This window comes from Colias croceus, chromosome 30 (genome assembly GCF_905220415.1).
Source record: "Colias croceus chromosome 30, ilColCroc2.1".
NCBI classification, from domain to species: Eukaryota; Metazoa; Arthropoda; class Insecta; order Lepidoptera; family Pieridae; genus Colias; species Colias croceus.
Window position 1 is genome coordinate 982,184 of NC_059566.1, and position 24,759 is coordinate 1,006,942.

General features: G+C 33.9%; 2 protein-coding genes across 2 annotated transcripts in view; one reads left to right on the forward strand and one right to left on the reverse strand.

Moving 5' to 3' along the window:
• Positions 1 to 6,254: 6,254 nt before the first annotated feature.
• Positions 6,255 to 8,686, reverse strand: LOC123704781. Its single transcript, XM_045653280.1, has 3 exons — positions 8,575 to 8,686; positions 8,526 to 8,542; positions 6,255 to 7,447 (listed from the first exon to the last, which is right to left on the reverse strand). Coding segments are annotated over exons 2-3 (1,038 nt in total). The 5' UTR covers positions 8,527 to 8,542; positions 8,575 to 8,686; the 3' UTR covers positions 6,255 to 6,410.
• A 1,854-nt stretch (positions 8,687 to 10,540) lies between these two features.
• Positions 10,541 to 24,759, forward strand: part of LOC123704798 (endoribonuclease Dcr-1) — a 48,920-nt gene continuing 34,701 nt past the window's right edge. Inside the window, exons 1-17 of the mRNA XM_045653299.1 lie at positions 10,541 to 10,859; positions 11,261 to 11,408; positions 11,808 to 11,967; positions 12,594 to 12,719; positions 13,092 to 13,894; positions 14,314 to 14,457; positions 15,763 to 15,881; positions 16,353 to 17,548; positions 18,256 to 18,377; positions 18,709 to 18,813; positions 19,235 to 19,364; positions 20,075 to 20,589; positions 20,983 to 21,136; positions 21,449 to 21,554; positions 22,435 to 22,550; positions 22,875 to 22,974; positions 23,516 to 23,657. Coding sequence (XP_045509255.1) covers positions 11,263 to 11,408; positions 11,808 to 11,967; positions 12,594 to 12,719; positions 13,092 to 13,894; positions 14,314 to 14,457; positions 15,763 to 15,881; positions 16,353 to 17,548; positions 18,256 to 18,377; positions 18,709 to 18,813; positions 19,235 to 19,364; positions 20,075 to 20,589; positions 20,983 to 21,136; positions 21,449 to 21,554; positions 22,435 to 22,550; positions 22,875 to 22,974; positions 23,516 to 23,657 — 4,184 coding nt within the window. The 5' untranslated portion in view covers positions 10,541 to 10,859; positions 11,261 to 11,262. The remainder of the gene's footprint in view (positions 10,860 to 11,260; positions 11,409 to 11,807; positions 11,968 to 12,593; positions 12,720 to 13,091; positions 13,895 to 14,313; positions 14,458 to 15,762; positions 15,882 to 16,352; positions 17,549 to 18,255; positions 18,378 to 18,708; positions 18,814 to 19,234; positions 19,365 to 20,074; positions 20,590 to 20,982; positions 21,137 to 21,448; positions 21,555 to 22,434; positions 22,551 to 22,874; positions 22,975 to 23,515; positions 23,658 to 24,759) is intronic.

The window sequence follows — 24,759 nt, forward strand, 5'->3', positions numbered from 1 at the left end:
ATAACGTCAAAGTCAAAAATAACAATAAACCTAAGAGCAATTAACAATAAACAGCTGTTCAACATTGACACATTCAGTAAAGTTCGAAAATAAATTCGAAATTGTATATTTTTGGTGTCTACTGTGATAAATATTAATTATGTATGCAGCAGAAACCTTGCAGAAATCATTCAGCGTACGTTTGTTTAATAAGTAGTAAATAAATAACTTGATTGTAGCCTTGAACGTAATATTTTTTAAATTAATTTTATTATAACCCTTATTAAAACGCTGGGAGCTATACTTCCTGTGTATACTTCCCACGTCTCAGATTGAAGTAAATCGTGTTTTAATTTTATATGCTTAAACTTAATGCAGTGAAATATTTATCTACGCAATCTTAACATTTCAGAGAACTGTTTTTCATGGAAACACTTTTCAGAGAATTATTACATGTCATGGTAAAAACACGTCAAAGTCAGGGGACGTGATTTTGCCGCCGAAAACGACCGTTATTTTTTAGTTTTTTGTGTAGAGCTGAAAAAAAATTAGATAAGTAGATTTGAGTTTTAGCTATGTAAACTAGACTATATTACGGTTGCGTGAAACGTAAAAATATGCCCAGAATCTTTCGTTTATACCTTGGTAGAGTCGATTGAAATTAAGTCTATAAGTGGGAAGATATCATCACTGCACACGACATTCGGAAATTCTATATATAAAATCCGTGTGTCTAAAAAATCATTTTTAGTAGGTACCTGGTGCATTCAATAAGTACCTAGCCTCATCACCAGGGGGCGCTATTGTTTCAAAATAGGTTTACCACAATGTAGCTCATTCTTTTTTAAGTATTTTTTTTTAATTTTCATTCCAATCCCTTCATTTGTTTTAATTTGACAACCTATGGAAGCGAACGTATCGATCGGTTTTACAAAAATGGAAAAAGAGCAATATCGTTCGGTGATTTGATTCCTATTTTTGGACGGGAAAGAGCGTATCGAAATCAAAGGCCGCTTGGATGCTGTGTACGGTGACTCTTCTCCATCGATAGCCACCCTCAAGAATTGGTTCAACGAGTTTGCACGTGGCCGTACGTCGGTTTTTGATGAACCACGTCCAGGTGCACCAAAAACAGCTGCTACGGAGGAAAACATTAAAAAAATCCATGATCTCGTATTGACAAATCGCCGATTGAAGGTTCGGGAGCTAGCTGAGACTGTAGGCATTTCAGAAGGAACAGTCAATCATATTCTTCACGAGGAACTCGGCATGAGAAAGCTGTCGGCGCGATGGGTGCCGCATTTACTCACACCGGAAAACAAGCGCAACAGTGAGCCCACGTCGGAGACGTGTTTGGCGTTGTTTAAGCGGAATCCAGGGGAGTTTTTGCGTCGTTTTGTGACAGTCGATGAAACCTGGATTCACTGGTACACACCAGAGACCAAGAAGCAATCAAAACAATGGATCCAGACCGGGGAACGTACTCCAAAGAAGGCGAAAACTGTAAAATCGGCCACAAAAGTTATGGCCACCATTTTCTGGGATTCACAAGGAGTTGTCTACATCGATTACCTCGAGAAGGGTAAACCAATTACAGGGCTTTACTATGCCAATTTATTGGACCGATTCGACGCCGAATTAAAGAAAAAACCGGCCAAGTGCGAGTCGGGCTCGCGCACAAAGGGTTCCGTAGCAGCAAATATAATAAACTTATTATGTCAATTTATACACCTCGTAAAAAGTACCTACATTATAAAGATTTTATATCATCGCGGATTTTTAAAGGTGTACAATACTGTAGTATATTTTTTGATCTATCTTATAAGGTTCAGCCATCGTTTTCAGTGTAAGCACAATAACTTAACCAAAATTACAGTTAAATCAACCTATCTCAAAAACTATAAGAGATACTTTGATCAAACCAAAAATCGTTGAAAGAGTTAATTAGCATGCATCACCTCTATTTTTTTTAGAATTTTATACCCCGTAGTTATAAAAATAGAGGGGGGGGGACATACTTTTTACGACTTTGAGAGCTGATATCTCAAAAACCGTTCACTTTAAGAAAAATGTTTTTTAGAAAACTTTATATCATTTTAAAAGACCTTTCCATTGATACCCCACACGGGTATGTACATCGAAAAAAAAAATTTCATCCCTCAGTTACATGTATGGGGGGCCCCACCCCCAATTCTTTTTTTTACTATTTAGTGTCATATTTTTGTAGCGGTTCATACAACACATATTCCCATCAAATTTCATCACTGTAGTACTTATAGTTTCCGAGTAAATCGGCTGTGACAGACGGACAGACGGACAGACGGACAGACGGACATGACGAAACTATAAGGGTTCCGTTTTTGCCATTTTGGCTACGGAACCCTAAAAACGACCACATCTGGCTAAGAAAAAGGTGCTGTTACACCACGACAACGCACTGGTTTACACGTCTGCCATTGCCATGGCCAAATTGGTCGAATTATGCTACGAATTGCTGCTTTATCCAGCGTATTCTCCAGATTTAGCCTCTGGTGACTTCTTTCTGTTTCCTAATCTGAAAAAATCCCTCGTCGGGAATAGATATGGATCAAATGAGGAGGTTATAGCTGCCGCGGAGGCCTATTTTACAGAGTTTGAGAAAACATATTTTTCGGACGGGTTAAAAAAGTTGGAGCATCGCTGGACTAAGTATATCGAACTAAAAGGAGACTATGTTGAAAAATAAATTGCTACTTTTCCAAAATTTTCGTATACTTTTTCTAGGCTAAGTATTTATTGAATCGCCCTCGTATAAGCAACTTATTTATTATTATTCAATATTTCCTGATCAGATAATTAGACATCTTAACTCAATACATTAGTATTTACCTATTTCTTTTATTTTGTTTTAGAAAAATGCCTTGTTTATGTTGAAGTCATTCATTTTTCAATTCCCGAATTCTTCCCTTAGTAAAAGAAACTTGCATTGATGCGTACTTTCACCTGCTTTATAAAAAAATATGATCTATATAATTTTTTACGATAAAATTTAATTCACAAGTAGAGTCAGGGCAACTAGCTAGTGTTTGAAAATATTGAAGTCATACTGGACACTGGGAGCTATAGTTCCCACTTTTCCAACCTTTTTACAAGAGAGAACAGATGACGGGATATATACTTCCCACCAAAAAAAAGTTACTTCCCCCCCACTAACCCCTCTTTTGTGTGTATTTTTGAAATCTACGACCCAAAATTACCTAGGAACGTATCTTACTTTTTTGTTAACTCCTCCACAGGCTCGCGTTTGAATAAGGGATAAAGTGTGTTTGTCCCAAGTTTGTCCATGTACTGTTTTCTAAGAATAGAATTAGTAAAATGAGTGTAATTTTCTTATAACAATGATTATTTGCGTACCTATAAAATTGCAAACCATTTAAGAGCACAATTCAAAACGCAAACATTTAAAAATGGAAACAAATCAACGGGGATTCACCAAGCAATCTCTACAGGTTAATTCCCGGCATTTTAAATTATCCGTTTTTTTAGGGAGGGAAATCCTTTAATTAGAAATGACAGACGTTAAAAATAAAGTATGGTTTTAAAACTGTTATAATCTGTCATTAATCTGTTTAAAAAAAATGATTTTAAAAATACATAGGTACCTAAATATCGTTATAAGACTTTCTTTAGAATCAGAGTAACAAAAATTGATTATTTATGCATATTTCTAGTATCATAAAGTACCAGTGGCCAAGGAATGTTGATTTCAACAAATAAATCTTCTCATCTTACCTGATAATAATATAATATTTCTCCCTCAGTGGACTTATTGTGATGATATTTACATTTAGCCTGTACCTGTAGCCTTCCCGATAAATGGACTATCTAACAGTGAATTAATTTTTCAAGTTGGACCCGTGGTTCCTGAGATTAGTGCGTTCAAACAAACAAACTCTGCAGATACGTTGTAACTGGCATATTATCCTACTAATATTATATATGCGAAATTTTGTGAGGATAGATGGATGTTTGCTACTCTATCACGCAAATACTACTGAATCGATGACACTGAAATTAGGTAGGTACCTATGTAGGTAGCTGAAAACCCAGAATAAAACATAGGCTACGTTTTATCCCGGATACCGCACAGGCACTGGAACTATGCGGGTTTTTCTTTGCCGAAGCCGCGGGTGGAAATCTAGTTAATTATAATGTTGATATCTCGCTTCGTCTTTCCGTTATAGACTATATTTTCGCGTAATCAAAAACATGATATCCAAAACAGTTTTCATATTTCATGTTTTGTTTGGATTTGTATTTCTAAGTAAGTACTTGGCTGTTGTTGTTTATACCAATGAAATATGAGTAGGTATGAGCTCATATTTTTATAAACAATATATATAATAACTTAGATTCTTGCGATTAGAATCCATTGAGGTATTATTACTACGTATAGAGAGGACACCACGAACAAAATCTGTGCGACAAGCGCGGCGGCGCGGGCGCTAAATTAAAACCAATCAATGTTCAATGTACTTAACAAAAAAAAATTGGTTTCAGACGATTGGCTCTAACTCGTGTTACAAATAGTGTATTACTTAATAGCGATGTCTTCTTTATTACGTAGTAAATAGTAACTCAATGCTATAATCTTGATTTTATGCTCTAACATTTGTACCATTACAAATATTGAGTTTCGGTAGATATTGAATAAAGTGATAATAAGTTCAATTAAAAACACAAAAAAGTACCTTAACATATTTATTCGTGTATAAAAGAGCTTGATTACAAAAAAGCAATTACGTAAAATACTTCATATATCTATAGTAGATAATATTTTATTTGTCAATGCATCTTTGTATATAATATGTTGCACATTACATTATGTATTTAAATGAGGTCACCTTGTATACAGGAAATTCATACTATGTAATTGTGTATTTTTTCCATGACGTGACGGTATTGCCATGACGCGACCTTGACATTTTACTCTCAGCACGCCTAGAAGTTTCACCCTAATGATTTTTTTTTTATTTTGCCTGTAGGGTACTTAGTTGAAAGTAATCCGTAAACAGTATATAAAAGTTTTAGGTATGCTACAATGATGTAGCGTCGCAGAAGAGTATAAAACGAAGTAAATAGTTGTAGTTGTAGTAGAGTGTAAGTATAAAATATTTAAATAGATACCTATATGATATTTCAAGGTTTCTCCTTTTTATATAGCTATTTTTTTTTTATTGAAGTGAAACTTCTTTATCGGGGTTGGAAAACAATTTAGTGTAACATTTTTTCGTTACGCGTGACATTTTTCTGTTACGCGCCATCTTTTTCTTATCCCTACCACGCGTGATTCGACGTATTTCTGTAAAGTTGCATATAGTAAATTATTTTTTGAAAAATAAAGAAGTTTCACTTCTTACGTGTATACTCTAGTACACGCACACATTTTTAGGGTTCCGTAGCCAAAATGGCAAAAACGGAACCCTTATAGTTTCGTCATGTCCGTCTGTCCGTCTGTCCGTCTGTCCGTCTGTCACAGCCGATTTACTCGGAAACTATAAGTACTACAGTGATGAAATTTGATGGGAATATGTGTTGTATGAACCGCTACAAAAATATGACACTAAATAGTAAAAAAAAGAATTGGGGGTGGGGCCCCCCATACATGTAACTGAGGGATGAAATTTTTTTTTTCGATGTACATACCCGTGTGGGGTATCAATGGAAAGGTCTTTTAAAATGATATAAAGTTTTCTAAAAAACATTTTTCTTAAAGTGAACGGTTTTTGAGATATCAGCTCTCAAAGTCGTAAAAAGTATGTCCCCCCCCCTCTATTTTTATAACTACGGGGTATAAAATTCTAAAAAAAATAGAGGTGATGCATGCTAATTAACTCTTTCAACGATTTTTGGTTTGATCAAAGTATCTCTTATAGTTTTTGAGATAGGTTGATTTAACTGTAATTTTGGTTAAGTTATTGTGCTTACACTGAAAACGATGGCTGAACCTTATAAGATAGATCAAAAAATATACTACAGTATTGTACACCTTTAAAAATCCGCGATGATATAAAATCTTTATAATGTAGGTACTTTTTACGAGAAATATTAGCTTATTCAAGCAATACGCCATTAATATTAATATTCATACATAAAAGTACAAGGCAAAATATCGGGAGAGTTTAGGCTCCATTCACCAGGTGTATAAATTGACATAATAAGTTTATTATATTTGCTGCTACGGAACCCTTTGTGCGCGAGCCCGACTCGCACTTGGCCGGTTTTTGTTTTTATTTTATCTATAAATAACTTATATGAAAGCGACTAAAATATGATTTGTAACCATTTGTGGGTAGTTTTAGTAGCCATAAAGTAAGTAAAATACATTTAGAAGTAAGGAAGTATTACCAACACATGAATTTATAGACTTAGAGAACTTGTAAAACTGGCCCTTAATTTTCTGTTTTCCCATTTTTCACAAAATCCGCAAACAACAATCTAGTAGCAAGGCTCTTCAAGCGTTCTTCGTTGCAATCATTCATCAAGACCACTGGCTCGAAGCCCGTATTATTTTCTTTTTTATTTGAACATATCGGACCTCCTAGGATTAACCTTCTTTTTAAATTCTTCTGTTCATCCAGAATTTTCTTTCTTGCCGCCAATCGTTCCATCATTTGAGGTAAGACTATGGATTTTTCGTAGATATCAGCTCCCTTAGTTAGATTTCTATCTAGTAAAATATTACGTTGTTTCGCATATAATTTCTCGTCTTTTTTAACTGTTTGTAAAAGTCCATTTTTTATAATGCCATTGAACTGTTTATCATTTATCATATCTATTACGTGTAGTTTATTGTTTATTTCTGTATTATCTTGTTTCATATTCATTAATTTATCAGCGTTAAGAACACGTAAAATCTCTTTTATTTTATTGTGTTCCATAAATTCCTTATCATTATTTTTTGTTAATACATCTTTGAATTTTATTTCATTGACTGCTGGCTTGCTTTTGTTAAAGTGACTTTCAAGTTTAGGCTTATATTCATTGTTTAACGGCTTTAATTTTTCGTTAAGTATGTCATTTCTCACTTCATTAACATTAGCATTGCTTCGTCTAGACATGTTACATGATTTTCGAAATTCCGAGGCTAGAGAATTAGCTTTATTTTCAATCGGCCAATCTTTTTTATCATCTAATTCCAATTTATCGAAGAAATCTGCAAAATCTGTCGCATTGTCTTGTACATTTGTTTTCTGTATATGGAGAGGTGTAACGTAAATATTTTGATATAGGTCTACTAAATCATATTCCGTTTTACGCACTGTATCTATAAAAGAGCCTAGTTGGAGTGAATCATGTGTGTTATCTGTATCAGTGCTTAAGTCTACGAGAATATTATCTACCTTGATAGGTTCCAGGATTTCATATGGATTTATTGAACAGGCAACATTTTTGGGTTTGAATTTTGTTTGGCTACTGTCCAGTGACACTGAAAAGGATGAGATATTTTAAAAACAAAGTTTGAAGATCATACTCAAACTTCTTACATCAATGAATGGGCTATCTAACATGGTCCAAATAATGGTTCAAATCGGACCGGTTGTTCCCGAGATTAGCGCCTTCAAACAAATAAACTCTATAAAAATATTCAAACTACCCTTCATTGTTTTCTGTACCTAATATATTTTAATTATTACGTATACCAAATCCAATAATGAAAATTTGCTTTTTGTGAGAGATTTTTATAAATCACATGCACATAACTAGGTACTATGATGATTGTTCCTTTAACTCCTCGAGGAGCATAGGGCCTCAACCTCAACTAGGTACTATACTTACATAACAAGTGATAACTGCGTTAAAAACAACCGACTTCAAACTTGCACTTGCAAAATTTACAAATACCTACAGACAAAAATGCTCATAAAATAAAAACTACTGCGCCTATCCGAATAAAATTTTTATGGGACCAATTCGACACCATCCCGCATCGAACAAAAAAAGAATCACGTAAATCGGTTCAGAAACCTCGGAGTAATCGGTGTACATACATAAAAAAAAAAAAATATACCGGCCGAATTGATAACCTCCTCCTTTTTTTTGAAGTCGGTTAAAAAATGAATAATTTACTTTACCTACATAATGAATACATATCTAAACATAACGATTTTTATTTAAATAAACCCACTGCCTATCTAATATCTAATACAAAGGTGAAAGTTTGTAAGGATGTATGGATGTTTGTTACTCTTTCACGTAAAAACTACTGAACCGATTACAATGAAATTTAGCACACATATAGAAGATAACTTGGATTAGGTAACACATAGGATAGTTTTTATCCCGGAAATCCCACGGGAACTATGTGGGTTTTCCTTTGCAAACGCGGGCGAAGCCGCGGGCGGAAATCTAGTATCTTATAATCACACATAATCAAGCACTTACTGATAAACACAATTGAAATAAAAATTTGTGTGATTTACATTGTTTTACTAATGTATGCTTTCATTTAAATAGGTATAGAACGATTATTTAACATTCGAAAAATAATAATTTTAAAAACTCACTTTTGCCGCTCTGTCGCATAGAGGAAGGATGTTTAACTGAGACTGTCGCTACGTAACGCTACTACCAGCTACTACGAACCGACTTGTTAAAATTTTATTATTTTTTTTAATAGTCGATTACACGTCGATTATGATTTATGACGAATATTTTGTCAATTCACACCAAAGATTCACACTTCACAAAGTATTTGAACACTTGTGAACTGTAATATGTTTTCTGATGCAATCAGCAATGTTATTATTATGGGTAGGTACATTAGAAGCATAGGATAAAGATATCGGGTTCCGGTTTAAGTATTCAGATCCAAATTTAATTCTTATTAATACCATTTAATACTATGTATAGGATTTATTTTCAGCTAGGTTAGTTACTTGGTATCGCTGTGTTCTACTTGATAATTACAAATTATTGATACGTTTCTATCCTGTTTTATTTTAACCCTAGATCACTACCCTTCGTCGATTCGACGACGAGTCACCAAAAAAATAGCTATAACTTTTACGCGCGCGACCGTATGGTTTTCTGACTTCAGCTAATCTTAGCCAACCCGTTGCGCTTGCGATGGACGGTAGTGCTTTGTACGTGGAAGGTCCACACGCGCTGTTCCAGCAACCATGGCTCGTCACATCGACGAAGGTTAGTATTAACGTAACTTTTCGTACTATTTAGTTAAGTTAAAATTACGTTATTTTATCTTTTATAATGGTGCCTATTATTTTATTTTTTAGACACGATTCATACGTTATTTTTAGAAGTTGAAAGCGATGAGGAAAATTCATCTGCGAGAGAGCCTGAAGACCACATTGAGGCTGAAGAGGCATGAAACGGAGGGTGATGATGAAGTTTTTACTGTCAATAAAGAGCAATTTCCAGATCAAGATTATGAGGCAAGTAGTAATACATCTCCCCACATTCTATTGAAGATGAGACACTTAGCACTACAGCTGACCCTAGCGATTTGATTATAAGACCATCGCGTACCATTCTTCGTGGGAAAGACAAACACATATTATGGTCATCACAACAGTCAAGGTCACAAAGCAGAAGACCTTCAAAGAACATAGATATATAGTACGTGGGCCTGTACGCTTTTTTCAAGATATTTTAGATCCTCAATGTTTTTCAAGTATAATTACTGGTAACATTACTGATACTCTGCGGAACTCAATCACATAAATTTTAAACATGCCAGGAAGAAACAATGTGAAAGTTATAAATGAGACTGAGCAAAGTAATGCTGCTAATGTACCTCCATAACAAAATAAAATAAACATATATGCTATATGTCCCTCCGTATAGCAAAGGTAGACCAAAAATAGGTGCACTAGGTGCAAAAAATCGTTGTGTGGGGAACACAAACTTGATGTGTGTCACAAATGTTTTAGATCCTAAGCTATTATCAAAATTATATTTTTAATTAATTTTCCAGACATTATTTTTGTAATTAATAGTTTATTTCGAGCAATTTAGAGGTATATATTATATGTACGGAATTTTTCAAAAAAATTAAGAATGTTCATAAAGCGTGTAAACTGTGATCTCATTTTGATGACTATTTGAATTAAAACTATGTTAAAATAAATATTTTAATATTTTTATATGTAGATTAATACATTATGCTTAAAATAAAACATAACTACAAATATTTTTTTTTAATTAAACCCTTAAATCCCCTCCAATAAACAGCGTAGTCGAAACGACGAAGGTTAGTATTAAACGTCGAAAAATAAGGTTAGTGTTCTAGGGTTAAAGAAGAATATAAATAAGAATGTTAAAGTAATTAATTTTTGTATGTAACACTTTATTACAGTATGAATTTTTGGCTCTACGCGATTTAAATCACAATTTAAATAAACAAGACCTAAAGACAGACTAAAAATGCAAATTTGCCATTTTTCATTTTGGCGATTGTAAAATGTCAACAGCTATCAAAGGTACTCGACAAGATTGTCTGCATTGTCTGTCATTGTCAATACTCAAACTCAAGTCTCAATTTGATGTTTGAACTGGGCTTGAGCTTGGACGCGTTCTGAATATATTTTAAATATTTCATTGTTTGGTGTCCTATTACTTTTCAATATTCCTACACTTGCTCTGTGATTCCTACGCTGTGTTACACTACTATAGTTTATACGAAATACAATTTGTGAACTCTTTACATTTTGAAATAAGTATACCATTTCCAGTTTCTATGAAGCGATAAAATGTATTCTTGTAAATTTTAGTTTTCGACGGTTTTATGTGTATTTTTGTGTAAATACCATAGTGAAAATAAAATAAATAGTGAATATGAGAGGAATTGTGTTCTTGCTTCATTAATGCAAGTGTTTTAAGTAAGTATTTTGTGTTATTCGCTTACATTATAAATCCAATTAGAGAAACTCGCCAGCAAATCTTGTTATTATTTATATTGCACTTTGTATTTTAATGTTTAATTAGTTTCATTAATTAGTAATAGAAGGACTGTAGATCAAAGCAGTAGGTATTGTTTAATTTATTTTTTCACAAACTAGCACTGGGCTTACTCTAAAATATATGCAAGTAATTGTGTTCTATCATGCGCTTGATAACTCTTCAATCTTGTCGGTTTTCTCAATATAAAAACCTTGAGACTTGAGAGTGATGGCAAATTGTGTGCCTTTATGTAATAAATAAATAGATGCATATAATTTTTATTAGGGCAAAAACATATAAATAGAAATATATATTAACAAACTTGTATGATTATTTACAGTAATGGAGTCCTGTTGTTCCCGCTTCACGGCGGCGGAGGGCGGCGCCCGACTCGCCGCGGCCGCCGGTGTCAAAAATATTATGATTACGGAACATACTAATTTTATACCTACTAGCTTGTTGATTGAGTACGCTCATCGGATACGAGGGTAGGCTGTTTTGTTGTTTTTATTGCTTTTTTGTAACTATCACCTCATTGATTTTATTTTTTATTTTAAAAGATATTAACCCAATCCAATAAGATGTAAATCAGGGGTCCTAAGGTATTATATTATGTTGTGCTGATATGAGCTAAAATAAAAGTAACCGTTATTGATTCAGATCTTAATAGTTTTTGATTGAAATAAATATAGCTTAATATACTTCATATTTAATATGTGTAGCGACACCTCGCTCTGAATCGCGCAAGCGAAAATTTTTCGCTACAGAGCATATATGCAACTTTCCGACATCATTCATTGGGGCCTTAACGACCGGCTAGTCGAGTAGACTGGTCGAGGATCCTCCCTTAATTTCATAATTCTATAATTAACATTTATTTCCTTCAGCTCACTAAAATCTGGTTTCCAACGTTCCATATACATAACGAGGGCTTCCAAAATCGACTGTATAGCGCATGAGTTGAAGATATTAACTGATTTGGTGATCAGCGGTGTGAAGGGCTATGATGATGTACAGGATTGGAGACGGGAGCTAGAGGAGAAGCAGGTTTGTTCATTTATTGAGGTTAAAAGACATGATTATAAATTGGTGGTTGGTTTTTCGGACATGTAATTACAGTTAATCCATACTTAATATTATAAATGCGAAAGTAACTCAGTCTGTCGGTCTGTTACTCAATCACGCCTTAACTACTGAACCAATTTGCATGAAATTTGGTACAGATATATTTTGATACCTGTGAAAGGACATAGGATAGGTTTTATCCCGGAAATCTTACGGGAACGGGTTTTTCTTTGAAGACGCGGGCGAAGCCGCGGGCGGAAAGCTAGTTTATTATAAAAACACAAAGATGAAATGTGTGAATTTTTATGTGTTTTTATGTTTACTAGCTTTCCGCTCGCGTTATTGAAGGAAATTATCATATGGAATTAAAAAAGTAGAGTTTTTCATACTGTAGCCATCTATTTTAAGACACAAACATCATATCATAATATCGCTCTATTTAGACATGAAACAAGGACAAACATACATTTTTGCATTTATTATAAGTGAAGATGTCCTTTATAAACTGTTTTTATAGTAAATATTAGTAGTAAAATCGTTTCTCCAGAGAAAATAAATTAATTGAAATGCTATTAGAAATATTAAATAACATTTTTTTTCGTTTTCAGGTTATAGTGTGTACATCATTGGTACTGAAACAAATTCTCGAGAATGAAATGTTGGACATGCTCAAAATTAACGTTCTCATAGTGGACAGCTGCCATTTAGTGTTTAAAGATGATAACTTGAAATATGTATGTATTAGTTTGGAAGTGAAACTTCTTTAGCCGCATTGAGAATAAAATTTCAAGGTCGCGTCATATCACTACTTTACGTCACCCACCGCACGTACCTTTGGCGTAAATCCTTACAAACATCAATAATTCATCTTCTGGATTTCCGTCCGCGGCTAAGCCCGCGTTTTCAAAGAAATGCCTAAATATAATGGATAAATAGCCTATGTCTTATTCTGGGTCCTTAGGTACCTACATACCAAATTTCATTGTAATCGGTTCAGTAATATGCGTGACAGAGTAACAAACATCAATCCTCATAAACTATCGCTTTTATTATATTAGTAGTAGGGTTTCTACTTAACACTATAATATGCAATTTATATTTTACAGATAATGAAACTATACAAAAACTGCGATGAAAATAAAAGACCTAGGATTTTAGCCATGACCTACCCTTTGTTCCAATCGTCAAAGGACAATGAAGAAGCTGAAAATATAGATAATGACGAATCTAATGAAAAACACGAAAAAAATGTTATAGACCATGATACTGCTAGTAATGAAAATAATGAAATAGACAATGATACTGCTAAAGACGAAAGAGGAATTAGTGATAATAATGAAACATTTAATGATTTAAGTGTAAATGATGGTGTTAATGTCAAAAATACTACTGAATGTGTGAACAACGAAATGATTCAAGATCAAGTAGAATCTAATGATATCAAAATTAAAGCAAGTGATGGTGAAATTAGTGAAAATGACGTAAATGTGGCTATAGATAATAAAAGTAGTGACAATTTACAAGAAGATAATGAAAATACAGAAAATCATGAAACTACAGCTGATTTGGAAGTAGATCAAGAAATAGTTTCTACACAGAATGAAGATTGCAACGAAGGAAGTAATGATAAAGAAGTTGTAATTGTTGAAAATAAGAATAATGATACGGCTATAAATGAAATGGAATCAACAGAAAAACCCGAAAATATAGAAAATGATTCAGAAAATAAAACCAATAAAATTAATTCAAACGAAAACAAAGAAAAAGTCAAAATGGCAAAAGAAATGGCGGTTTATGAGAATTCCGATGATTTCGAAATGTACGAGAAGTTGGAATGGAGATTGGAAGAGTTAGAGAAAGAGTTGTGCTGTGAAATGGATCTTGCTGAAGATATAGATGGCGGGAAGAGGTGATCTATAGATCTTTATTACATATCTCGGTATTCATTGGAACTTATTCGTCCAATAAAGTATTACACGATTATATTAATATGTCACGTAAACTGTCAAATACCGGCGATTAGAATACGTTTTTAAAATGGTAGTTTTATACATTATTCGACGAATAAGTTTTAACCAAAGATTGAAAAATAAGCCCTAAGTGTTTGAATTTTTATAATTATTTTTCGTTTGAAGTTACATTAATTTTCATTTTAAAATCTTGGCTTTTTCACTCAGATCAGGAAAATAACTGTAAAAAATTTGATACCTACAAAAAATACTTAAAAAAAGCACTATCGCTCCGTTTCGACATGACAGAAAGACAAACAAACATACACTAACATTTATAGTATAACCAATTAATTTGTAATAGTTATAATTCTTTCAGGCTATCACCGTCAATAACAAAACCAAAAGAAGTTATAATCGAATTCGAGAACGCACCAAAAGATCCCTCCGATAGTTACATTGACTTGGATAAGTTCATGAGAGACACAATATATGAAGCTTTGGATTTTATAAATGAACATCGGTGAGTAAAATGGTTTATTGTAATATCTTATCTATACTAATATTATAAATAGGAAAGGTTTGTATGTATGTATGTATGTATGGTTTTCACGCATAAACTACTGAACAGATTACAATGAAATTTAGCACACATATAGATGGTAAATTGGATTAACACATAGGATAGGTTTTATCCCGGAAATCCCACGGGAATGGGAACTATGCGGGTTTTCCTGTGAAAACGTGGGTGAAGCCGCAGGCGGAAAACTAGTCTATACTAATATAATAAAGCTGAAGAGTTTGAACACGCTAATCTCAGGAACTACTGGTCCAATTTGAAAAATTCTTTCGGGTTTAGATAGCCCTTTATCGAGGAAGGCTATATGTCATTACGTTAAGACCAACAGGAGCGGAGCAATGTAGTAAAACCGCGAAGTAGCTATAAAAAAAAGAGCGCGTGTCCCAAATAAAAAATAAAAAATGTGTGCGTGTACTAGAGTACACACGTAAGAAGTGAAACTTAGGGATAAAAAAAAGTTGGCGCGTAACGCAAAAATGTCACGCCTACGGCGTAACGCAAAAATGTCACGCCTACAGCGTAACGGAAAAATGTTACACTAAATTTTTGTCCAACCCCGATAAAGAAGTTTCACTTCAAAAATGTGTGCGTGTACTAGTGTACACACGTAAGAAGTGAAACTTCTTTATGACCTTATTTTTCCAAAAAATAATTTACTATATGCAACTTGACAGAAATACGTCGAATCACGCGTGGTAGGGATAAGAAAAAGATGGCGCGTAACGGAAAAATGTCACGCGTAACGAAAAAATGTTACACAAAATTTTTTTCCAACCCCGATAAAGGAGTTTCACTTAAAAATAATAAACGCCGTGTGTCACTCGGGGACTGGGGCTGTTGCGCTATTGCATGCTATGCCTTCAAGCCACACCTCCGCCCGTCGGAGTGGGGAGCGTGAGGTTTTTTCGTTACGGAATTTCTCGATTCGGTCCCCGCGCTCAAGGCCCGCGATAGAAGCTATGCAATAGCTTTTTTTCTGGGGTTTGGTTTTACGCGAGTATTATACATTTAGAAATTAAAGACTTTTTAACGGATTTTAAACGCGATTTATTCATTATATTATTTTCCCGACGTTTCGAACACTTTACAGCGAGCGTGGTCACGGGGAGACTGAGATGTTGTACGTCTTGACGGTCATTCGAAAATTGTTATTTGTAAACTACCTCCACCTATTCCTCCGTAGTTGGTATGTGGAGTATTTTTCCGGATATAACATGCAATAGCTTAAAAAATGTATGACATTTTCAGATATGATCCAACTGAAATATACGGAGACGAGTTATATGAAGAGTTTATGAGCATTCCCGACCCGACCATAGAGCCGAAGCAACTGTTCAATCAGTTTCTATTCGTTTTAGATGAACTAGGTAAGTCTATACCGGGTGTAATCGTTAAGTGTGCGCAGGCAATTATTCCGTAAGTATAGCAGATATCAAAAAACTTTAAACTGATATTAAAAGTACTTAACCTAATGAGAAAAATGACAATAATAACTTTTTAAAAATAAAACGAGAAGTACCCAAAAATGTTACATGAAACGCTCCCATGAACACGTCGGAACATGCTAAGCTATCGAGTACTATAAAATGCCGCCTTCCTTTGAATCGTGGCGCATTCGTACGAATCGTGTCTAGGGGCTCAGACGTTGTTTATACGACGTTTTGACCCAACTACCCTCACTTTGGTTATTGTCGGTAATGCTATCTATCGCTAGGATTTGTTATCAAGTGACTACATCAATTAGGTAGTTGTGTAGAATCTCAGTACATTCGTATTACATTCAAACTAATATTTAACCCAGCCCCTGTACATTTGTACAAATATTTTATCTTCAACAGGTCCTTACGCAGCGGACAAAGCGGCATTTTCTTTACTGACTAAATTAGAGAAACTGAAAATTAAAGTTCCCTACGAGAGACATTTTCTACTACTATGCTTATGTACATCTGTGTTTATAAAGATTAGATGTTACGCAGATTTAATATTTTCTACCTGTGCATCTGATTGGGAGAAATTAACTTTATTTTCGACACCAAAAGTGCTTAGATTTGCCGCTATTTTAGAACAATTTCAAGCGGAGAATGAAAAAATCGATGATAAAGCTATAGAAGGGAAAATTAATGAAAATAATGATCGTAAAGTAAATGAAAGTAATCTAGTAGAAAATGTAAATGAAAATAAACAATATAGTGTCAAAAGTATAGAAAATGAGGACGAAATATTGATGAATAATGATGATGACGTAATTGTACTTAAAGTTGAAGATGTAAGTGATTTGGATGATGATAATGACATAAATGAAAATAAAGACATAGTAAATGAAGAAAATACAAACAAACAAGAATTGAACAATCATAATGCTAATATAAGTAAAAACGAAGATGTAATAAATACAGAGAATGCAAACAAAGAAGATTTGGATAATCATAATGACATAACTAATAACGAAGGCATGAATGAAGAAAATAAAAACAAAAAAGGAATGAAAAGATCGAAAACAATAGAACTTCTAGATGAGATAAATGACTGTAACTTCGCAGCTCTGGGTGATAGAATAGAAGACAGAGTTAACTTGATTGAAATGAACTTAAGAGACATTGAAGATGATGAAAAAACAATTATTCATATAGAATCTATGGTTAAAAATAACACAGCTATTCAAGATAGCAGTGCTAAAGACAATAACAGTGAAATTGCAGTTAACAGTGATAACGCTAAAAATTACAGTGAAGTGATAAGTAACAGTGACAAACTAAATATCAATGATATTACGAAAAATAACAGTGATAACCACAAAAATAGCAGTGATATTACCAAAAGTAACAGTGTAATCACAAAAAGTAACAGTGAAATAACAAATCACAGTGACAAAATAGACGCCAGTGACACAAAAGTGTTCAAACGCGGCAGGGGTAGGGGGCGAAGACCAAGAGTCAATGCTAAAATACAACAACAGCAGAATTCGGATTCGCTGTGTGGTATCGTTTTTCTGAACGAACCGTTGATGGCGAAGATACTGTTTATGATTATTGTGGTGAGTAAATTAATTTATTTGGTTAAAAAGTAATTGGAATGCTGATTTTTAATAAGGTCTTGAAATACATGGTTTGGAATATAATGGGAGATTGTTATAGTGTAATTAGAGGGTTCTAAATTGATTTACATTTGAACAATTATTTATTTCTTATTTACACAAATTAGATCTAATTCTTAGTTGTTTATTTATTGATTTGGAAAATTCATAAACATAAACACATGTGATGATGTCCTTGCCACTCCCTATTTAATTGGGTATAGTTAAATTAAAGTTGTAGTTTCTACCAATATGTGTGATTAAGTGGTCTTTTATAGTTTTAAAGCTATCATCAAAACTTATTATAGCTTCTATTGACTGATTTTCGATTCTAGATTTCACTAATTACTTAAATTATGTTATTATAAAAAAAAAATAAAAAAAAAACGAACAAAGTATCCCATTTTATAGGACATGTTCCGCTCCCGTCCCAAACTTTCGCATCTGTATGTGCAGTACTGCGCCGTGGAAAGCGCAGACGAGCCACTTTAGTATATAAGCAAATTTTATCTTAGTCTAATTCATATTACTGTGTTTTAAACATCTCGATAAGTGTTATTGACCAGAAAAACCTAGCCAAAGGCCAAGAAATACGTCTTTTTAACCAGAAAACCTTACTCCCAAAAACATTTAAACTCTTTTTATAGCATAAATATCCCATTTTCCAGGATATGTCCAGATCCCGGGCTACACTATCGCATCTGTGCGCACAGTACTGCGCTGTCGAAGGTACAGATGAGCCACGCGAGAGTCAACGACAGGGGAGGAAACAGGAGGATGTTTTGAAGAAGTTAGTGTTACTTAATACTTAATTACAATTAAATAATAAATAATACAGTTGGATTGTAAGAATTAGAATGAAGATTTAGTTTTATAATAAGTCAAAAGATATGAGAAATCACACAAAAAAATCCAGATGATTGTTTTAAACCAGTTGAAATTACGTTTTCACCATTTGCATTGACATACAATAGACAACAAGACTTGAACAAATCACGTTCTAAAATTGTCCGCAACAAAACTATGCACGCACGTGTATTTGGCAGATTTTTGTAATGATAATGATGTTTAGTTTATCGTTAAAAAATAGTTATAATTATAATAAATGCTTATTATTTCAGATTCCGTATGCACGAATGTAACTTGCTTCTAGCGACATCCGCTTTAGAAGAAGGAATAGATCTACCAAGATGTAATCTGGTTGTGAGATGGGATGTGCCGTCTTCGTGAGTATTAGTTGGTTTAGAGTTATGTAAAATGTGTGTGTACACATTATTTTTAAAATATGTTATTCAATTTTAACGTGTTTTTAAACTTAGTTAATATTGCCAGCTACATTTTAAACACTTTCACTTATTACTATTAATTTTAACACACTTTACTTTTTACACACTCACTTTAGACACACTTTGTACAGTTACACTTTACCACTTTAGTTTTTATTATTGTGTGTTTATTATGGTGGTACATGAAACAAATGAATATCTTTATTTTTTATCTATATTTACTAATATAATTTAATAATATTAATTCACTTTACACGCATCTTACACACTTTAACTTTACAGACTCGCGCTTTACACGCTTGCACTTTACACACTTACACTTTAGTATGGTTAATTATAAACTACTATGTTTATATTATAGCTATCGATCGTACGGCCTCTGCCGCAGTAGAGCCAGAGCCAGCAAGTCGTCAGTGACACTGCTCGCTGACGCTGACCGACACAGCTCGCTGATGGTGCACCATTTGGCTGTTTATAAGGAGTTGGATCAGGTTTGTGGGTTTTATTTTATTTAAAAAGTTATTGGTAATATAAATTTGAAGTTGGCATGTTTTTAAATTATAATTTGTAATTGTTAAATCTATACGTTTGTTGTGTATCGTTTGTTTCTTTAAACGTGCTAATCTCAGGAACTACTGGTCCGATTTGAAAAATTCTTTCGGTGTTAGATAGCCCATTTATCGAGGAAGGCCCAAATATCCATAGTAATATTATAAATGCGAAAGTAACTCTGTCTGTCTGTCTGTTACTCAATTACGCCTAAACTACTGAACCAATTTTCATGAAATTTGGTATTTACCCCGGGATAATTCGAAACCTAGCTAGTAGGCTATATATCATCACGTTAAGACCAACAGGAGCAGAGCACTGCGGGTAAAACCGCGGAGCACAGCTTTTGTAGAAATAATGGTAAAGCTCGTAATGGAACGTATAAATACGATTAGATTGAAATAAATAAACAATTGAAACTTAGAAGCTTTGAGCAAGATTTGGTTGTATAGGTTAAAAAAGACAGGAAATATTTTAAGCTGCCAATATAGACGGAGCCAGATCATGCAAAATATGTGTTAAATTTTTCTTTCTTCACATTTCAAATTCAAAGTCGCCATATTTTACCCAATAAAACACTAGGTATGTGCAAAATAGCAAAACAATTTAGCAAAGAAGCTTTTTAAAATTAATAACAATACTTCATTTTCAGATTGTAACAAGAAAATGCGGTTGTGGCATTCAAAATGAACCAACATCGGAAGAAGAAAATGAAGCAGATACATACACACAATATGTTAAAACTTACACTCCTAAAGATTGTAATGATAAAGTCATTACTAAAGTTATTAATGATAGAGAATATACTAAACAACTAGAAGATGGTAAAAGTGAAAATAATGATACTGATGTGAAAGCGAATAATGAAATTAATGATAAACTTAGAGATAATGATACTAAACTGAAAGATGTTAAAAATAATGACCTTACTAAAGTTAGAGAAAAACATACAGTGTTGGATAGTAGTGTTAGTTTAGACTTCAGAGACCGTGGTAAAAGTCAAAGTGAAATAGACTCTAATGCAAGTGGTCAAAGTGTAAATTCCAAAGTTAGTGGTAAAAGTGACACTAAAGTTGGTAATGACATTAAAGTGACTTATGAAGTTGAGAAGAAAGGAGAAATTGTTGCAAGTGTTGATTTGAACAGCGCTATCGCTTTGATTAATAGGTAAGTAGATAGGATTAAGAGAAACAGATAGACAAACAAACAAATGTGTTTTAAATATTATGGCTGTAGTCATGCAAGTTTTAGTTTGAGTATATTATAACGTGAATAAAAGAGAATGCTATTTGCAAGTTGTAGATGATTCTTACGTATTATTCAAAAAGAAGTAGAGTTTGGAATGGGACAGTTTTGATCGTAATTTTGACTCAAACATTTATTTATTCAATTAGACTTCTAGAAGCACTTTTGAATCATCATTACATATTTTTAACATTTACCACCGATTCGGAAAGCAGTATCTATGGAGAAGAACCGGCAAGAAACTCCATAGTAGCTTTTTTAAGTCAAGTTGTTAATTGTAAAATTATGTTAGCAAATAATTATATTTGACCATAGGTACTGTGGTAAGCTACCGTCAGATACGTTCACACGGCTAGCGCCGCAATGGTGGATGGAGCAGGTTCGACTCCCGGCGGGTGACGGAGTGCAAACCGCGTATATATGCACCCTACGAATGCCCCTCAATTGCCCCGTGAAGTATAACATTGTGGTATGTATCTGTTAGTTGATAGATATAGAATAACACATGTACATAATAACAGTAACTGACGTTATAATATGAGTGACACATAATATAGCACCATATCACACACTAGCTGTGCCTCGCGGTTTCACCCGCATTGCTACGCTTCTCTTGGTCTTAGCGTGGTAATATATAGCCTATAGCCTTCCTCGATAAATGGGCTATTTATCACCGAAAGAATTTTTCAAACCTGACCAGTAGTTCCTGAGATTAGCGCGTTCAAACAAACTCTTCAACTTTATAATATTAGTATAGATTATGAGTTATATCTATTTATAGGGTCACCCCATGCCAACAAGGGTGCTAGCGCGAAGAATGGTAGCTCTACAAGCTTGCAGGATATTGCATAAATCTGGGGAGCTAGACGATCAGCTGATGCCTATAGGTATGTTAATATTATTTACCTTATAAATGTATGAAAACTCTAAAAATATCTAATATCTAATATATATTATAAAGGCGAAGGTTTGTATGGATGTATGGATGTATGGATGTTTGTTACTCTTTCACGTAAAAACTACTGAACCGATTACAATGAAATTTAGCACACATATAGAGGGTAACTTGGATTAACACATAGGATAGTTTTTATCCCGGAAATCGCACGGGAACGGGAACTATGCGGGTTTTCCTTTGCAAACGCGGGCGAAGCCGCGGGCGGAAATCTAGTTTTTTTTTATAGTTAAATCAAGTAACCGGGATACAGAGAGTAGACAAAAGGTCATGGGATCAAAACATTTTTATTTCAAAGAACCTTATAGCTTAGCTATGTATGTATTTGGATATAGCTGTAAAGATGTTTTATGGGTTTCAAAACATTTTTATTTAGTGGAGTTTGTTGTAAGTAAGTATACTTTGTTGATGTTTTTGACTATTTAAGTTCTTGTTTAGACCATACTAGCTGCTCCGCGTGGTTTCACCCCCGTGGCTCCACTCCTGTTGGTCGTAGCGTGATGATATATAGCCTATAACCTTCCTCGATAAATAGGCTATCTAACACCGAAAGAATTTTTCAAATCGGACCAGTAGTTCCCGAGATTAGCGCGTTCAAACAAACAAACTCTTCAGCTTTATAATATTAGCATATACGTAGATTAGTGTTGTTGTTTTCTCGTGATTATGGAGTGGTTTTTGTATAAATAGGTGAAGCGAACGAAATTCAATATATTTCTGAATTATTATTGCACATTTGTTACGAAAAATAAGTTTTAAATGTAGTTAAAAAAAGTGCTGATATAAAGCCTAAATAAATATATAATTCACAGGTAAAGAAAACTTCAAGGCAGCGGAATTGGACTCGAATATAAACACCGAGTTTTCGGACAACAGTGATTCCGCAAGACCGGGGACGACTAAGCGAAGACAATATTACTATAAACGGGTAAGTTTTAAAGTTAAAATAATAAAGAAATGTCTTAATGCGTTAGTTTCTAAAATGTCGACTCGAACAGGAAAACCAAAATTTATGTAAAAAACGTTTATTTACAGTTGGCTTGGTTGGTTGTGGGTTCGATTCCCATCCGGGGCAAATATTTGTGTGATGAACATTGATGTTTGCTATATGTCTGGGTGTTAATTATCTATATAAGTATTTAGGCTTCCATAACACAAGCGAAAGCTTAGTATGGGATCAGATCGTGCCGTATGTGAAAATTGTCCTGAAATATTTATTTATATTTTTTTTTTATTATCGTACATATATCAGACAGCCTGGGCGTTCACTGATTGTCAGCCAGTCATAGATACAAGCGACGCTGAAATAGAAGCGAATCCGGTGCCACAACATATACCTGTGAAAGGGAACGGTGAGTTCATTGAAAACTAATCAAATCAAATATATTTATTTGCTCGTATATAGTTATTTAAAGGTGTTATACAATATTTTTTCTCACATATACGTTTGCGTTTTATCTACTTTACTTTAGCTTTCATTGTCACTTTGTCTATCTAAATATTGTGATTTTTAACCGACTTCAAAAAAAAGGAGGAGGTTATCAATTCGGCCGGTATATTTTTTTTTTTTTTATGTATGTACACCGATTACTCCGAGGTTTCTGAACCGATTTACGTGATTCTTTTTTTGTTCGATGCGGGATGGTGTCGAATTGGTCCCATAAAAATTTTATTCGGATAGGCCCAGTAGTTTTTATTTTATGAGCATTTTTGTCTGTAGGTATTTGTAAATTTTGCAAGTGCAAGTTTGAAGTCGGTTGTTTTTATTTTAACGCAGTTATCACTTGTTCTACTTTACTTTAGCTTTCATTGTCACTTTGTTTTTCTAAATATTGTGATTTTAATACTTATGTTGGTAACTTGGTAATGAAGATAACAACACAAATCCAACAGGCAAACGCAACACCCTACACGCGCTAGTAGCCGGTCTGTGGTGTGCGTTGCCCGAGCGGTACAACACGCGCGGCCGCCGCCTGCACCTGCCGCAGCACGCGGCGCAGGCGCTCGGCGTGCTGCTGTGTGCTGCGCCGGACAGGTATACAGCACGTGCAACACAACACATACAACATGCAACATGCAACACACAACACTAATACATGCAACATGCAACATACATGCAAAACACAACACGTGCAACACACAACACATCCAACATACACGCAACACAATAACACGTGCAACATGCAACACACAACACATGCAACACATGCAACATACAACACATGCAACATGCAACACACAACACATGCAACATGCAACACGTGCAACATGCAACATGCAACACAACACGTGCAACATGCAACACGTGCAACATGCAACATGCAACACAACACGTGCAACATGCAACACTAATTCATGCGACATACATGCAACACAAAACTAATATGTGCAACATGCATGCTACATAACACTAATAAATGCAACATGCAACACACAACACATACAACATGCAAAACACAACACTTATACATGCAACATGCAACACGTCCAACACACTATACCAACACAAAACACTAACACATGCAAAACACAACACATGCAACATATAGGTCTACCAGAATCTGATAGCATATTTTTATTTATGAAATAAAAGATTTTCATGTGGCAACTTATTTGACAACTATCAAATTGGTTGTCAAATTATTTGTCTTTTTTGCAGTTGATGAATAATTTTTAGGATTTTGTCTAAAAAATCTTCGAAAATGTCGAAAAAGCCGCTGCGATCACAAGCAAGAGGTGTTGTTTATAATGTGTATAGAAAAACATTCGATGAAGAAGGGTCAAACACATCACAATTTTCAATTTTGAAGATTTTATTGGTAAATTGAACTTACCCGTTTTGATACTTTAAATTAAAAAAATATTATATGTAGGTAACTATAATATTGTTTGTTGATTAGAATAAAATTTTATGAAAACTTATTACAGGAGTTTCCAATACGGCTATTCGTCAAGTCCAAGCTGTCCAAGTCAATTTTATAATGTGTGTATCTGTTAATAATTTAAAATAAACATAGTTTTATTTTATTTATATTTTATTTTATAAAAAATTATAAGCAGTTTTGATCTACATTATAATTATATCGATATTTTCACATGGCATACTGGTAATGAATATACAAATATAGGTATGTGTA